This window comes from Phyllostomus hastatus, unplaced genomic scaffold, assembly GCF_019186645.2.
Source record: "Phyllostomus hastatus isolate PE091 unplaced genomic scaffold, TTU_PhHast_1.1 phas_scaffold_755, whole genome shotgun sequence".
Taxonomy (NCBI): Eukaryota; Metazoa; Chordata; class Mammalia; order Chiroptera; family Phyllostomidae; genus Phyllostomus; species Phyllostomus hastatus.
Window position 1 is genome coordinate 275476 of NW_025334039.1, and position 18142 is coordinate 293617.

At 40.2% G+C, this 18142-nt stretch overlaps 1 protein-coding gene across 17 annotated transcripts in view; it reads left to right on the plus strand.

Moving 5' to 3' along the window:
• RBFOX2 (RNA binding fox-1 homolog 2) overlaps window positions 1-18142 on the plus strand; it is a 255504-nt gene that overhangs the window by 213196 nt on the left and 24166 nt on the right. For 12 of the 17 annotated variants that reach the window (XM_045826616.1, XM_045826621.1, XM_045826612.1 and 9 more), the window contains 4 exons: window positions 2233-2379; window positions 5040-5093; window positions 14123-14215; window positions 17078-17138. In XM_045826616.1, coding sequence (XP_045682572.1) covers window positions 2233-2379; window positions 5040-5093; window positions 14123-14215; window positions 17078-17138 — 355 coding nt within the window. The remainder of the gene's footprint in view (window positions 1-2232; window positions 2380-5039; window positions 5094-14122; window positions 14216-17077; window positions 17139-18142) is intronic. The other 5 variants (XM_045826613.1, XM_045826627.1, XM_045826618.1 and 2 more) reach the window with 1 other exon arrangement.

Consider the following 18142-nt stretch of genomic DNA (forward strand, 5'->3'; position numbering starts at 1 on the left):
GCCGCTTGGTCTAATTTGATGGTTATGTGGAAGTACTTTCTTTGTGAATATTCATTCATCTGTATGCTTATGATTTGTGCATTTGTATCCATTATGTATGTTAAACTTCAATTGAAAAAATTTTATTAAATTAGAAAGCTTGAGAATTTTGGAAATGATAGTTCATTTTTTCCACTTGTCAGTCTTCCTAGAACTGAAGATTTCCTACTTTTTAAAAATGTAGGTGTTCACTACAGTGCCGGAAAATTAACCAGTCTGGCTTCTAACCTTTTCTTAAATTGTGTCATCAGGTTTGTAAAAAATCGCTCAGTAGCAACAAATAAGGTGCTTGGGCAACATACTTCACAGTGATCATTGGTTTTCATTCATCCTGCCTTTTCACGTACAGTGCAGGCTGCAGGGACTAGAGACTGGGTGGGCAAACGAGGGTTGACAGTTGTGAGTTCGCAAAACAGTTTATTCTTGTATTATTATTTATTAACTATTGTGTTATTTTCCTCCCTAACAACTGTACGCCTCCTTTTGCTCACCCATTATAAATTATGTATGAAACTGGCTTGGCTCTAGAATCGGCCTTTTTAACTTCTCTACGGTGATACCCTGGCCTCCTGCGGACCTGAGCTGCTGCTTTTCAAGTCTGAGTGAAGCAAGGTTTGGGCCACCCGGCTGTGAGGTGTCAGAGGCCCGTGGGCCGGTGACTGATAGGCATTCGTCACAACTAGTGCTCATGTTTATTATTGCTTTGGTGTCTCTATGCTGTTTCAGTAACTTAGTGAGTTTCTTCTTTGGGTGGAATTGTTTTGTTTAGTCTGCACTGTGCCCAGATGGATGATAGAAAGCCTTACACTTTCGCAGAACATGGCTTCATGGCTCTTGCCTGTTCTGCTATTTTTGAGTCACATGAATCATCGCACATTGAAGCCACCTGCAGGGCCTGAATGGAATGACAGAAAAGCTGCTGTCACTCGGCTTGACATTTGAAAAGCTGGTGCACGTTTGGACTTTATTCCTGATTATCCTCTATATTTTAAAGTCTCAGACTTTATGATGATTGTTAACATCTTCAGAACCAAAAGTATCTCTGATTTGCAGTTTCCTTTAGTTGCACATTGGGTCACCAGGAGGGGGTTTGTTCTGTGTCACCAGGAAGACTCTGTCGGGGACTCAGTTCCAAGCCGACTGAGATAATAAGAACAGCAGGTTCCACTCCCGTTTTAAAAGGTGGTTGGTTTTAATTAGCTCAGCAAGCCATCGGGTTTGGCAGGCACAACACAGTAAATAACACAAACATAAGGTTCTGAAATTGTCAGGCAAATGCTTCAAAATAGATGATTTTTGAATACTTAGAATGTGCCGTACCTGTAAGATATTTGTCAAAAGTTTTTCTCAACACAGCAACTTTGTTGAGGATTTATTGGGAAAGAGATTGGATGAACGCAAGCCTGGGATGCTGCAAAAGAGATTTACGGTTAAAAGTGCGCGCCCACTCGCACACTTTCACTGTGGACGTGCACAGACCTGTCGTTTATGTGAGCAGTGGGTTAGTCGGGCCACCTTAAAGCCTTTGCAGATTTTCTCAACGAAGCTTTGCTCGGGGCTGCAGAAGGTCGGCCCCGGTGCTCATGGTAGCTGGGCTTGTGTGAGTTTGGGAGGCGAGTGCAGCCTGCTTTCCAAGTAAGAAGCTGCCTCGGTTTGTAAGTAAAAGTGGCCATTGTCACCAAGTGTCTCCTCTTCCTAAATCATAATACTTTGGGAACCCAGTAGTCATAAACTCTGGAACTAATAGAGGGAATAAAATATAAATATATTCCCCTATTTCCTGAAACGGTAGACCAAAATTGCATTGATCTTCATAACTGATACAACAGACTCTTCATTTTCAAAATAGGAACATCTCAGAAATAGAAAGGTCTACTAGGAATGTAAGAGTAATGATGCTGTTTTTGTATCTTCAGTGATTCTGATGTATCCCCACATGATCTTGGGCGAGTCATTTAGAGTTTCTCCCACTTTACTAATGTACTGTGGATACTCAAAAGACCTACGTTTTATTTTCAAACTATAGCATTTTGAACACAGCATCTTTTTTTTCCCCCTCAGAGAAGGGACAACTGTAATTTTTGCTTAAAAACACTATTTGAGAACAATGGGAGTGGGCAGGACTTCATTTTACATTAATTCTTGTGAAGTAATTGTATTTATTTTTTGTCTACTGTTTATTTCTTTTCTTAGCAGACAGAAGGAGGAGCACAGACAGATGGCCAGCAGTCACAGACGCAAAGTAGTGAAAATTCAGAGAGTAAATCCACCCCCAAACGGCTGCACGTCTCTAATATTCCTTTCCGCTTCCGGGACCCCGACCTCCGGCAGATGTTTGGGGTGAGTCTCTGAAGTCCTTTTGTGACTTTACAACTAAAGTATAATTTAACCCACCAGGAACATTATTAGTCATTGGTACTTTAGGACAAAACTACAAATACATTGAGAAAGATCCTGGGGTAAGGCAATATTGTTACCGGAAACTTTTCCTGCCACCTGTCTACTAGCCATCAGCCTTGCAAATTCTCATATAAATAAGGTGACCGTTTGCTTGGGACGTGAGACGTTCAGTGCTAAAATCAGGATGAGGAGTAACCCCTGCCTTTCAGAGTGCTACACATTAAAGGAAATATCTGTGACAGCAGATAGTACCTGTGTTTTGTTTTCACCTCCTTGCTTACAACGCAACAATGTCAAGACCAGTATCTGCAATCGGGTACAGGGGGTCGGTGTGCGGCCTCCGCTGCGCCCTTCCAGCCGTGTAGTTCTTCCTGGAGTCGCTGCCGTGAAACGCAAAGTGCAACAGCGGAGATTTCCTTTGTTGGAAAGGGAGCGACGGCCAAGAACCTAATTTTCTCCTGGGCCATGTGTTGTTGCCTGTTACAATTTGAGCAAGCTCTTACCTGGAACTAGGACAAAGAGATAATTGGGCTTTTAACAAATTTTATTCGTATCACAGCCTGGTGCTTCATCAGAAAAGCAAATCCCATTCCTTAAGTCTTGGTTGGCCACTTCCTGGTGACAAGACCTGGAGCAAAGCTGTCACTCAGCTGTTACCTGGGTGTGTGCTGCATGTGGAAGGCAAGGCCAGGGTGGGGATTTGGGATATTCTTGAAGAACTTGAAGAGAGCTTTTACTCAGAAAATGGCAACCAGCTGGTCTCATCTCTCCAGAAAAGAGAGCAACAGAAGATATAAAGAGTGGCATAGAGAATTTAGGTCACATTTAAGAAGCAGCTTCCTGGAAGTAGGAGCTATTAGGTTCTTTACTGAGTTATCAGAGATAATATGGCATCTCCGTCTCTGGAGCGCTATGAGAATGGAGTGCGTTCTCAGGTCAGAAGTGTGCTGTCCACTGAAACTCGGCCTGGGCCACTTACCAGCGATCTCCTGGAGTGTATTATACCTTCCCATAAGGCAGTGACTGCAAGAAATTACATCTCCTTGCAAGGGGTGCCTGGTTGCTCTTTCTTCTTCTGTGTAGTTGGTCCCTGTTCCTGAGGACAGTTGCATCGGTAAAGAGCAGGCATTCCGCGCTCGATTTCTTAGCTCCGTAAATGATGAGTAGCTTCTTTCAGCCGCAGTTTTTTTAACCATACAAGGAAAGCAGTCCGTACTCTAGAAGGAGGCATTAGAAAACATAAAAGGATACACACTCTAGAATACCATATAAATCATAATTTTACAGGAAAGGTATAGGAAAAAAATAAAATGGCCTTCTACCTAAAATAAGACATTTTCCTCTTTCCTTGACTTTTACTATTTTCCATTAAGGGATGAAACAGGAAGCAAGCCCAGAAGCCTTATTCTAGAAAACTTGGGCTCTTAATACATGTGTTTAATAAAGATAGTGATGTTTCAGCCCAGAGAGAAAGCACAGTTTCTGTTTTGCTCTTCTCATTTTTTAGTTTCTGCACATTCCCCAAAGTCTGCTTTGAAATCCAAGCGAAACGGATACCTGGGTACAGTGTATATGAGTGTGGTGCTCGGGGAGAAGTGTGAGCTAGACAGTATCGGGAGAGTTACCACGCACCCCTTCAGCGCAGTCTGTCAAGCGTCCACTGAGACAGCCTTGTCACGTGTGCACACCTTCTCCAAATGGTCATGGTTTTGTGCGGGCCCCTCCCGTCAGCCGCCAGCTACCCCACCGTAGGGTTACTTACAGGTTGTGGTTTTAGCGTTGTTTGATTTTTCCAAATGTGAAAGTATTTAACTAATTACAAAACAGAGTTTCTATTTAAGATATTCTTGATGATGTTCACTGCAGAAAAATTAAAGTGGCAGATAAATGGGGTCATACATAATGTCCATGAATGTTTAAGTGTAATGGAAAATAACATGTAACCTGTAGAAATAATAAACACGTATTTATTGACTTGGAAAGTTGTTCATAGTATATTGAGTTAAAAAAATAAGGGTAGTATGTGGAAATATTTCCGTCCCAATACATGCCTGAGGGGAAGCCCGGAAGGCCGTGGACCAGAACTGAAGTGGTGGGATTGTAAGTGGTCCTCGCTTTCTGCTTCCCCCTGCCTTTTTATTTATCCGTATTTTCGAATTGTGCAATGAACACGATCTACTTTCATAAATTGAAGGAAAAAAGGGGAAGCAAAACAGCATTCAAATCTTTCTACTTAGGATTTACTTCTTAAAACTGACACATTTAAAATAGTAGAGACATAGTGGGGAACATCCCTGGTTCTGTGAAGAAGCACGCAGTAGGGCGACTGTCTGCATGTGTCCTGAAGACAGCTCCCACTGCAAAGAGGTGGGCAGCGCGTGAGCGAGGGAGGTGGAGAAGGAGTGGAAACGGGGAGATGATCCGCTCAGTGGTAAGGAGAACTCAGGCACTGGCACTGGGACCCGACCAGCGAGTAGAAACGTGGGCATTGAATGGGTCGTTTGAAGGGGGGAGAGCGCCCCTGTCTCTTTTTCAGAAGACAGTAAAGTATGTGGATAAAAAGCTGACGATAGGCAAATATTTCGTTTTTGTCTCTGCAGCAGTTTGGCAAAATCCTAGATGTAGAAATAATCTTTAATGAACGCGGCTCTAAGGTAAGCTCCATTTCAGTATTAAGTGTGCTTGGTTTCTTTTTAGTTTTGTTGTGTTTTAAACAGTAAGTAATCAGAAAACTTAAGCTGTTTTTCAAGCCTGCACAAAGTATTCCCAGCTATCTAGCATGGATTAGATGATCTCTAAAAATAAGCTGCCACATGGCCAAACCTTAACTTAATACTTAAATGGGGAGAATGATGGGGAAGACGAGAGAGAGGTTTGAGGGGCTGGTGTGGCAGCCAGGAAGACAGGGCCCGGGAGACACCCGTCCTTCACTGGACTTCGTGCCCTAAGCTTCCTGCATGAACGGAGAAGAGAGAAGACTGGAGAAAGTGAAATTCAGTTCAGCTTTTAAGAACTGAACTTTGAAATGACGTACTTAGGAGCAACTTTACTGTTCCAGTCCTTCAGTTGACTCGCTCTCTCTTTTGAATGAATTTTAACAAGGCTTAAATACAGGGAATATAGTGACTCAGGACTTTGCTGTGAACTGATTTCCTCCTTTAAGTGACTCCCAGGTAGGCGAGCTGCAGCCGTGTAGTCACTTCAATCACAAGGACAGTGGGTGGTTTTTTGTTGGTTTTGTTGTTGTTGGGGTTTTTTTGCATAAAAATGAAAGAAGTAACAGTGTGCCGTTTGATATGTGTATTCTCTCCTAAATGTGTTCTACATAAGAACTGAAATTTTTAATTAAAACTTATTTTTCCTTAATAATTTACTATTAATTTCACAATCTGTATGATTTAGAATTTTTTATAAGCAGTGGTGTTTTTAGGAATGAGCAAATGGTAAAGTTTTATAATGGCATTATAAGAAAAGATCTGATGAGATCAATTTTGGAAAGTTTTATTTGAAAGTTTTCTTCCTCCTCAACAAATTAAATAGACCCCACAGACACAGTCAGCTGTGGCCAAGCTCATAAATTTTTACCTTGCTTGTTCAGTTCCACTTGTGTTTTTAGGTAAGACCAGTTTTTTAATTAATTTTCATTTGATCGGCCCTACTGAACTTTAAAGATAGCCCTTGGCTATGATTAAATCTCAATTATTTGCTTTATTTAACGTACTGTTTATTGCTATCTAATTTCTTATTCCAAATTCACCAATCTTTGGTAATTAATAACACGTATCTACAGAGTTATATATGCTGGCTGCCCCCGTCTGCACTGATACAAATGTATGTACTATTCTAATGCTCCTGATCATTATTCCCTTCCTTTATAGACTCCATCAACACTAAAAGTGTTTAATTCTGACCATAATAACTATTCTTTAATATTAAAGAGGTAATTATACTCTAAGCTTCCAGTTTTCAGTTAAAACAAAAAACGATTACTATGCCTATACAGAACTTTCTCCAGCACTTACTTGGTAAGTATTTTTAAAGTGAAATAGATTCAGACTGTAACCAGTAAAACTATGTATGCTTGTGATTTCCTCACAGTGGATATCTATTTCTTTGTCATATAGTTTGCTTTTGTTTTTGTGACCTTTTTAGATACAAAGTGAAAAAAATGACTGGTTTAGAGATGTGAAGCACATGAATATAAAATGAATATGTGAAGATTGTTGACTACACTGTTTATCTAAAGTAGCGGTTTAAATGTTTTCGGTTTTTAAGTGTATGCACTTACAATGTCCTTAACGAGACTCTAACAACTGAAAAGCCCAGTATAATTTCATCAGGCATTGAGGACTTGCTCCTTACCAACAAAGTAATTTGATTGAATTCTTTGAAGCAAAGGAAATTGATCTTTCTGGAGGGTTCTTTCATTGACTTCAAGGATTTTTAAATTTGCCCGATTCGATTGCTTCTCCCTTGTAACTTTCATTTTTAAATGACACAAGCCTTCCTTTTCTGTGTGGGGAATCCAGAAGCACATGCTGCCTCTCTCAGCCAGGTGCTGTGGCCTCGCTGCCCCTTTTCCTTTGGGCCGCTGAAGGATAGACAGACTGTTACTGATTGGTACACGTTTTAAAACAAAGCACAGAATTTGGATTGTCTTCAGTCTGCCTTCAAGGACTGGTACAAAACCTGTCTTCATCCTCGTACTTCTTAACTGTTGTCACCCAGAGTTCTTTGCTGGAGTGGGTTCCTCTGGAGCTGCTTTGAGGCTTGGTAATAGAGATTTATGTTGGAGTTAAACCAACATAAATACCTCGATGCCTCTTCTGGAATCCACCTTAGATAAAATTAACCAGTGCTTTTCTTTTTGTAAATTAAGTTTCATTTCTCACGTCTAATATGTTTGGGGTTGACTATAAAATCACAACATGTCTTGAAAGGAGCCCAAGAAAAGAAAACTTATGTGGTCCTTTTGTTGAGTTGTTCAGTCAGCCTTGGCTGGTGTGGCTCAATGGATTGAGTGTAGGCCTGCGAACCAAAGGGTCACAGGTTCAATTCCCAGTCAGGGCACAGGCCTGGACTGCGGGACAGATCCCCAGTTGGGGGCGCACAAGAGGCAACCACACATTGACATTTATCTCCCTCTCGCCCCTTCTCTCTAAAAAATAAAGTCTTGTTTTAAAAAGAAAAGAGTTGTTCAGTCTTTTAAGAGTGCTTTTCTGTATAGAAATTACCTTTATTGAATTTTTTTGGAGCAGTAATGGAAAAACTAGTCACAAATTAATTTTTAGATAAGTTGTACTTACATGTAATGCAGTATTTAACCGAATGGCTCCAAAACAAAAAAACAACTCTTTACCATGTCTTTTGTTTTGTTTTGTTCTTTTTAATAATGAGACTTTCAGCCCAGGGGTTTAGAATATACCCACTTAAAATTATAAGTGGACATTGTTACGCTTCCATGCCCCTCCCTGCCTGCCAGTCTCCTACCTCTACATTTGCCTGCAGAGTAGAATTTCTGTGCTTTCAGGAAGTAATTGTTTCTTTGTTGCTATTTTCCTTTTTTCTTCTTTGACCTTCATATTCTGGATTTGATTTACCTGGATTATGGAATGAATATATATCATTTACATGCATACACATGCACACTATAAATTGTTTCCTGTCATTTTTTTAAAATCTTTTTATTCCCTATTCCTTTGTATAAACATGAAGTCAGCTGTATTTAATTTTCTGTGATTAACTGAAACAGATAGATTATGCTTTTGAAAATGTGCAGTAAGGATATAGGATGAAAAAATGGCACCCCTGCCAAAAAACTAATTAATTGTACTCAAACGGAATTCTAGAAAAGAATTATTCAGACATGTGTAGCTCTGTCGATTCTCCACATTTCACCAGTCATGACAGAGTATAAACAAGGAGGTACAGGTGGAGCAGCCGTATGTCCTGGTTTATCAAGGATAGTCCCAGTTTATACCTATCGTCTTAGCATAATTATTAACGATGTACCTTTTCCCCCTTAAAGTGCATGTTTGGACAGTAAATTATATTGTTGCTCTTCATATAGATTCTTTGAGCAACAACTTTTTTAAAAGCACCCTTTTAAAAATGATTATAAGAGGAAAACATGGTATTTAGTGAAGTGGAATGAATAAAGCATACATAGCTCATTAAAAAGAATATTCACAAACATTCTCATGTATTTCCTCCCAGTCTTTTCTCACATAGACTCTTAAACAGAACTCTGAGTAAGGGTCACCTAGTTGGACCCAGTGCTCTTGACCTTGAATTCTCTGCTGGACACTTTTAGTGCCCAAGAACTTGTTGTTTTTCAAAGTTTATTCCATTGTTGAAATTCAGATTTTCCACCATCCTGTTCATCATCACCCAGCTCCATAACATTCATGATAATTATCAGGCTTATTAAATTAAAAAATACACATATTCTAATCATATTTTCCACAAAGTTTTTTCAATATACTTCTGGTGGTGTTGTCACTTGAAGGGGTGTATATGTATTATAAACACTGACTGTGTAGGAGCTCTGTACTTCTTCAGACAGTGCCAATTACTAAGTTGACTGAAAGACTACAAAGTAGAGCACAGCAACAATTATCGAGATTTCTAGCAAATTTTAGTCACTATGTTCTTTCTCCTCTCGGGTGGATTCCTGGGGTGATGGAGATGTGGTTTGGGGCTGGGCTTAAGTTTAAGCTACAAGTTAGAGAAGATAGAAGCTCCACTTCTGCTCCTCAGACACAAGTGATGTGCTCCAACTTCCTGCCTGTTTCCCTGGCTTTCAATTTCATGAAAAGAAGAATATTTATTTCTTTCAAAATATGGTCAGAAGGCTGTCTTTGAAATTGCACTAAATCGACTTTTGTGATTTTCAGTAAAATTTGATAGATAATGCTGAAGTGAAATGTTTTTTATCATACTTAAAACTGAATTAACAATGCATGTATTTCCAAAGGGCTTAGTTTATTTTCTTTTGTTACCATTTTATGGGTTTTAGTTTTATTTTTCTTTTATTTATTTTTTAATTTCTGTGTTCTGGCCATACCCAGGAGAACCGTCTGCTTTTGATTTCTCCCTAAAAAGTTACATGGTAAATTTTCTTTCTCATTCTTCTGAGATGGAAAAATTCAAAGATTATACCAATTAAAAAGTACTTTTACATTGCTCATCCTATTGCTTGTTATTTATTGCAGTCTGAGGCCAGACTAAAAAGGTGACAGTTATTCGGCTCCTGTGTGCCCTTGATGATGTCAAGGCAGGTGATGAAATTTTTGTCACTCACAAGAAGCTTTAACCACAACCAATAAACACACCATTCCTCGATTTCACAAAAGACAGCTTAGGGAGCTGGCAACCACTGATGTTATACTTTATACTGGTGTGTTTCCGTTGTCACCACAGAAGGACTTTGGGGACTGGGAACCTCAGGTGAAAGTGTAGAGCATGCAGGCCTGCACTGTCCCTCCAGGGGCTGTGTCGGGCCCGTGAGAGGTGGTGGGTCTGAACTGAGATGTGCTTTTGGTGTGAAGCGCACACCGATTCAACGAAGAATGTCAGACATCTCACTAGTAATGGTTGTGTGTTGATGCCCGTTGGAAATGATAGCATGTTGTATGTATTGGGTTAAGTAAAGTAATTTCTTGAAGTTAATGTCACCTAGTTTTATTTTTTTAATGTGGCCAGGAGAAAATTTTAAATTCCGTGTGTGGATCGTGTTACATTTCTATCTGATAGCTGCTGGTGTTGACGGACACTGCTTACATCATTTTTTAATTAAAAATGAAAGTTCACTTTTTAGCTGTTTTTTATCTTCTTACATACATGATATATTTACCCTTGTTAAGAGTTTGAGATTAAATCTTCGTTTGACTTTGAAGCTATTCAGACTGGTTATTAGTTCCCGTTTGACACACTGAATGCTCATTTTGAAGCCCTTCTTGGGAAAATGTGTTAGGATTAGACATAATTTTATTAATTTTTTTAAAGCAAGAGATGTTAATGGCCAAACATAATATGAATTAGATTTTTGAGAATGAAGGGATATTAAAACATAATTTTATGTGAGCATATTTTCCTATTAGTAACTTTTTAAGCCTGAGTAATCTGTGAATATCCTTAACTGAGTTCCTGGCACCTTTTCAAAAATGTGAAATTTTATTGAAGAACACTGTCCATTAAAACAAGTTTTCAGGCTTTATTTGAATGAATATTCATGAAACCAAATTGTGAATGTGACAGATAAGGAAGTATTAGTTGGGTTGGTAGAAAACAACCTGTTTGAAGTTTCAGCATGAGAAAAGAGTATTTTAAGACCAGTATGTTTAAAATGCTGGTTGTGCTTCTCCCCTTCCTGATCAGACTTGAGTTCTGTGAGGTATATATAATGGCCTGTTGCTTCTGAACAACTTACGCAGATGTGGCGGCTTAGTGCCGCCCGGGTTCATTACCGTGCGTCTCTGGAGGACAAGCGTCCAAAATGGGTCTCTCTGGGCTACGGTCCAAGTGTCCCTGGACACTGGGTTTTCAGGGGTCATCCACTTCCTCACTTTTTGCAGCGCTGTTCCTTGGCCTCAGCCCCTTTCCAAATCCATCAGCAGTGGCCAGGAGGCCAGACTTGCTCAGGCCGCCACACTCCAACGCTGACTCTCCTGCTTCCCTCTTTCACAGATGGGTGCCCTGGTGATCCCACTGGGCTCTCCTGGGTAATCCAGGGTGATCTCCCTATCTCGAGATCACTGATTTAATCTCACCTGCACAATCCCTTTTGCCACGTAAGGTAACATAGTCGCAGGTTCCGGGGACTAGGACATGGGTTGGGGGGTCGTTCTTCTGCCTGCCACAAGGTCCGCGTATCTTCAAAGGAAAGAAGAAATCCTCTTACCTCTGTTTCTCCTCAGGTCTCCCAAAGTGTCAACCAGTCCTTCCTCCTCTTCCCCTGGGTGACGATGCCTGTAGAGATGGCTTTATTCTCCTCTCTTTGGTGTCTTGATTAGCATTTCCTTGGATGGATTAAGCACCTTTCTTTTTCCAGAATATTAAGGTCATTATTGGCAAAAATCTTACACAAGCAAACTTGAATGTTAAACTTGGCCATTGCCGACCCCACGGTGTCAGTGTTTGTGACACTGACACTGCAGGACTTGCAGTCGGTGTGCCACAGGTGTCCTGCCCGCACTCCAGCAAGGAAGGTCATAGAACACAGTCAGTGATGAGATTTGAGCAAGAAAATTGTAAGGACTTTGGGACTGATGTAGTTTAGTAAATAGAATACTTGGATTTCAAGCTGAACTTCTGTCTAGTTTCCTCACCATTAGCTGCAGGAGGAAGCCACAGGGAAGGAAGAAGGCCTCGTTGATGCTTTGAGCCTTGTTGGCGACTGAGTACTTAACCTCCGTCTGACTCCATTTCTTTACCTTCTAAGTGGAACCAGCAGGTGTATCCTTTCTGCCCCATGGTTGTATTTAAAAGACAAACATGTATATATGTGTATATGTATGTATATAGATGTAGTCATCATGCTCTACTTAAAAATATAGCTTTAGTCTGCACATAATCCGTTATACAAGTACTAATGTATTAGTAACTTAACCCAAGGCATACAATGTGTGAGGCCATGACAGTCAGTTGGATTACAGCTAATAATACTCCTAAAATGTGATATAAAAATTCATTGCTATCTGTGATCTCTCTTAAAAGGTTTTACTTTTTGGAGGGTTCTCCAGAATTTGAGACCTGGTTCCCTGTCTTCAGCAGATCCAGTGTAAACAACAAATGGCGTAATTAGTAACTTGCCCTTGTATACCTGGAGTTGTCAAAGTGCCAACATCAAAATTTAACTTTCCAAATGTGTTCCCATTGAAATTTTCAACACATTTCCATTTTTAAGGGAGATATTAACTAAAGTTACCCATGATGTTCTATCCCAAGCAACATACGTTTAAAATTTTAACGTTGCACGTTCTAGAGTATTTACGGTGGTAGAGACGATCCATTGGAATCCTCCATGGTTCTCCTCCCAATCATATAAGCGTTTTGAATTCTGTGTAGCCAGGTCCTTCAAAATCATGGAGTTGCTGTTATAAAACTTGACTAAGCAAGGCACAGTTTACCATCTCAGTGAAGAACAGGTTTTGTGTATGAGTAAACATAAGGAATCCAGATTATCCTTATTCTACAACAAAATGTTCAAAGAATGCTAGAGGGACAGTGAAGCTATTGAGAAATGAGGCGTTTCCCAGAAAACCCTAAGAATTAACCACTCTACAGATGTAAATAGCTTGAGAAAATTTTAGTTGCAAAGTGGAAAGATAAGGACAAAGCACCTAAAATGAAACTGATATAATGCTTTGTGAAATAGTTGTAGAAGAATATAGTAAATCCTTTAAAAAAAAAGAATACAGTAAATCCCGCTGATGTTGAAGTTAACCAGTAGTACTGTAACCCAGACAGTCTTTTCAAATATAATGTGAGCAGTAAAGTGGGTTAACTCCTGGTCTCCTGCTTTGTCCCCGTAATGAACAAAAGCCACGTGGGGGTTTTCTGTTTTGGTTTTTTTTTTGGCAGTATCTACAGTATACAAATTAATTAGTCCTAACTCGAGTAGCAACTGTATTGCTGTTCTATGGTGTTCTTTTCCTGTCGAATAGTATGCAACTGATGCCACTAATGTAGATCTCATTTCCACTGCCTTTTTGACTTCCTTTTTTCTCTACGTGTGGAAAATTGCTGATACTTTTAGTAATAGGTGCAGATGTCAACAAACGTGCAACTTCCGTAAATTTGGACAAGCAATGTTTTGAAATTCAGCTGAACCTACAGGGGTGGGCAAAGGTAGGCTTAGAGTTGTTTGTATGGAAAATAATACAATAATTAATAAGTAGTCTGTGCACTCAGAACCATAAGCCTACTTTTGCCCACCCCTGCATTTTCACTCTGTGCCAGTCTGGTCATTTACAGTTGGCACTGAAGAAGGGTCTTATGTGACTGACCCTTGCTTGGCAATAGTTACATTTGCTTGGGTGAACATGCGTGCTTTCCTTCACTGCATGCAGCACCTGCAGAACTGTATATTAAGATTTTGTCTTAAATTATCTTAATCCCAAAGGAATTAATGGTAGTATGAGCAAGAGGCAAAATGGGGCTAAAATGATTAGACCTCCCAAAAAAATCTCCATTATATAGTGATTATACTTAAATATCAGGTTTCATGTAGAAGTTACTAGGGAATAATTGATTTAATTAAGTAGTTTTTAATATTACATAAAAGGACACAAATATTAACAGCATGAGTTGGGAGAGAAAGGTAGAATGTTTTTTAAAAAATACTCAAATTTTTGGATGAATAATTTGACCCGAGTAACTCTGTACCTTAATTTTGGTCTGGCCTCACATGCTTTATGTTTTATTTTCTTTATTATTGTTATTATTATTGTTGTTAATTACATTATTATTATTACTACCACTACAGTTCTTTATTCTTTTAGTGGATTTAATTTCCCTTTACAAAATATGCATGGTCCACAAACGTGACTTCAGGAGCATATTGCTGAGTTGTTGCTGATGTCAGTTTCATACTATGATATTTTTTTCTCTATTTACCAAGAGATCAGTATTTCAATATAACGATGTGCATGTTTTCCCCCCCTTCTCCCGCTGCATGCAGGGATTCGGGTTCGTAACTTTCGAGAATAGTGCTGATGCAGACAGGGCCAGGGAGAAATTACACGGCACCGTGGTAGAGGGCCGTAAAATCGAGGTGCATGTCTTCAATAATTCAATTTCTGGTTTATATTTTTGTTTCTCTTTTTGTGTATTGCCTCACTGATTTCACATTTGGAACCCTGTCTGTCGTGTGTGTGTGTGTGTGGCACATGTATGTGTGTTTGTGTCTCTGTGTCCTTCACCTCCTTGCACTAAAATGTATAAAAGTAACACTTCTACCCTCCTCCCCTGCCTTTTTTGTTGTTTGGGGGTTTTAAGTCTTGGTTTACTTGTGTGCGTGTGTGTGTGCACTTTTCATTTACCTTTTTCTTCCCAAGTGCTCGTCTTTCTGCTCTCTTGATTTTTTTCCTTTGCTTCAGTTTGCAAGACTCCAAATTCCTGTGATCGGGCCAAAATAAAACAAACTTTAAAAATGTCTATCACTCTCCAATTTATAACATTGTATCCTGTAATAAATCAAGGGGCCAGCCAATGCCCTCTCTCTCCCTCCCTCTCTCTCCCTCCCTCTCTCTCTCTCTCTCTCTCTCTCTCTCTCTCTCTCTCTCTCTCTCTCTCTCTCTCTCCCTCCCTCCCTCTCTCTCTCTCTCTTTCTCTCTCGGGAGGCCAGTTCGCCTCCATGTGTGTGATAAGCAAAGAATAGAAGATCATAGAGGTTGTGGGGAGGAAGGAAAGAATCCGAAACTCATCAAATATATTTAATGTCAAGAAATTCTCAAACAGAGGGTTTGATGGTTGCCTGGTGAGCGTACTGTCAATCTAACTGTTGGCTACCTGGCACTCACCAGCCCTTCTTAAAAAGGCAATGAAGGTTAACTGGCTCCTTTCCCCTCTCCCAGTTTTGGAAAGTATGAAATATGAAAGCCACCATTTTGAGTAAGATGTCTGCATATTTTGCTTTTCTTCCCCCCTCCCTTTCCAATGGTTTAGCATTTAGGGCCCTCCACTTGACTCACTCTTTCCATGGTAACTATACACAATGCTGGCGATGGTGCCCGTTGGCGGTAAGTGAAACCAAAGCACTAGAGAAGAAGCTTTATAAAACGTAATTACAAAACAATTAAATAAGAAAGAAAAAGTCCATCTGCCATCTCACATTAACACGACAAAATGTGATTTGACTTGTTGCCTCTCTTCCTTTCCCTTCCCCCCCCCCTTTTATTTTCAATGCTGTTGAGTAATGCCGCCTGGACTTTGTATGTACATTGTTTTGTAGCCTTCTGAGCTGTTTGATACTGACGTCATGGTGATTTTTTCCCCTTGCACATCTTACTCAGAGTTACTGAACTCCAATTTGGCTGGTTTTATTAATGCATTTCCTGCCCTGCTTCCTTTCCTACTTTTCCTCTTTCCCAAACCTCCATTTAGAGCTGCGACTGTTCCTTCTTTGCTCTTGATGACTCTCCTTCCTGCCCGTGACACTCTTTTCCCTGCCTTTTTGTCAGTCCGTCCGCCCAAGTTCCGCTGCCGTCCCTCCCCCTATTCCTTTCCCGCCCTTTCTCTGTTACATGCAGCTATTGGTCTCTTTTGCTGACTGATGGCCTCTGATTGGTTCTGGCCATTTTTTCTTTTAAGTGCCTGGGTGCATTCTGCTCTAGCGGCGACTGTAAGCTCTTGCCCCATTTTCATTCCTGTCCGTGAGAGCCTCGCTCTTCACTTTTCCCTTCTTTCCAAAAGTGATTGTTTTTTCCTTTTTTTTATTTGTGTGTGTGTGTTTTTTAACAGCATGCTCTCAGTCTCATCATTGTTGTATCTCATTCTTTCTTTTTAAATGTGAAATGTTTATGGTATTCGGTGGGTCAAACTAGAGTAAATGGAGTTTCAAGCTCTTTTCCTCATATAGGCATACGGCCACTCTACAAATCCTGCAAAACATCCTAAAGCATTTTTAGTTCCAGTTTTACCTAAAAATTGGTCTTTTTGTAACATAAATTTATCGTTGTTATACAAAATAATGTCAGTTTTCCAGAGGCAAAGTAAGACATTTATATTTTGTGTGTTTGATCATTTTTTTCAAAACTGACCGGTTTTATGACCTGACAGCACCGTGTGTAATAAGACTCTGGTGAGGCGTCCCATCCCGCCAGAGCGCCAGAGTGCCGAGGCTGGTTCTGCCACTGGACGGCCGTGCCCTGACCTCAGGCCGCTTCCGCTTTCCTTCCCCAGCACCGTCTCTGCATCCCCCACCCCCACACGGAGAATGCTGTGCATGGTGCTGTTCTCTGCTGAGGGTGCACAGCACCGTGAAACAGTTCTGTCTTCAGTTCTTTTAAGTGCCTAATTGAAAGGCCTCCTGAAAACTTTCTTTATAAACGGATAGACCGCGTAGTCTAGAAAATCCACAGTGTTTCTCAAGACTGTCAGTGTGGAAGTCTAAGTTCCTGTGTTGGTCGACTAACTTCAAACAGGAAAATCTGATACAAGTATATCAAAATGCTGGCCATTAGAATAGGTGGAATCCACAGATTTATTTTCTTACCTTCCTGTAAATTTATTTTCTGACCCATGTGGCAAGCCTCTATTTTACTAATGAACTTCAAAGTTCATGGGAAAACAGAGTTGTTTCTAATTTACTGTTTTCTTATGTTTTCCTTAACACAGAGACTTCTCTGTTTAAGATCTCCAAAGAGTTTGCAAATGCCGTTTGTCTTTGGAGGACTGGGTGGTAAAGTGGCCCTAGTTTTCCATTTGGAGAGTAAGAAACTACATTTTACTCTTGTTAGCCTCATTTAATAAACGCTTTAATTAAAATACTATATATTAATATTTTATATCGCTATATTAATTATTTAAATCAGTGCTCTGAAATTTGCATTTTAAATTGAGTATGTGATTGGGTGAGCACCTCCATGTTCCTTAATGTGGTCTACTTCCCCCCACCCCCTCTTTCTGTTTTCAGGTGAATAATGCTACAGCACGTGTAATGACCAACAAGAAGATGGTCACACCGTATGCAAATGGTAACTACAAGTCATCTTCAGAATGATGCCATTTATTCTTGTGTATGTGTATGAGCTTTCCGTAAACATCAAAGAATCTCTTTTTAGTCTCATGACAGTATGTCTCATTTACATGGAAGTATTTTCTTAACCGAGGAGGGTGCTTTATTTTTAGAAATGAACTTTTTTCTTAGAATTAAGTTCATTTTTTTAGTAGTTAAGGTGCTATGGTGTCAGTAAAGCTCATCCGATACACAGTGTGCACGAGTCATGTGAGGGTACCTACCACTGACCCCGTCAGGGCCCCCTCGGGGCTGCCGTAGTTCTTTGTAGCGCATTGTCAGACTTGCCCTTTGTACCCCCGGGTGCCCGCCAGCTCTTCCCGCTCCTGCGGACTCCTGTCCATCCGAGCATGAGTGGGATAGCTGTTGACCGCCTGCCCTGCTTTTTTAGAGGTAACAGCCATGGTGTGTGTGTGTGTCTGTCTGTCTTCTATTTTCTGTTCCATGACTATATGTGAGTGTTTTAAATATTTTTCATTGAGAAGAAAATTTTCTGTTCACTATTCTGTGTAACAGAGACAAAATGTTAACATCATTTGTCCAATTTAATCTAGACTCGTGTTCTCTAAATGAGAGGGGATGTCATTTTAATCTGCTGTGCAGTAGTGATGTTGCAGATGTGTTCTACGAGACCGTCTTGTGGGAAAAGGGAAATTGAATGGATTGGGTCCCGAGGCCTCCGGCTCTACTTTGGTCTGAGCAATCCATTCCCTGTTGTATATTTTAGAGTTCTACAACACTTACCTAGAATAAAAGAGGGAATTTCTCCCTTCTTAGCGTTTTGTGAAAGTTTGAATCTAACTGCGGAGTGGCACTGTGTGCTGGGTAATGTCTTAAACAGAAATTTGTTAGTATTGCGTGTGACCCAGCTTTCCCGATGATACAGATCAGCACAATTTGCATTTTCCCTACATATTTCATCAGTGATATATCATGTTATATCACCACCTCCCACCCTACCTC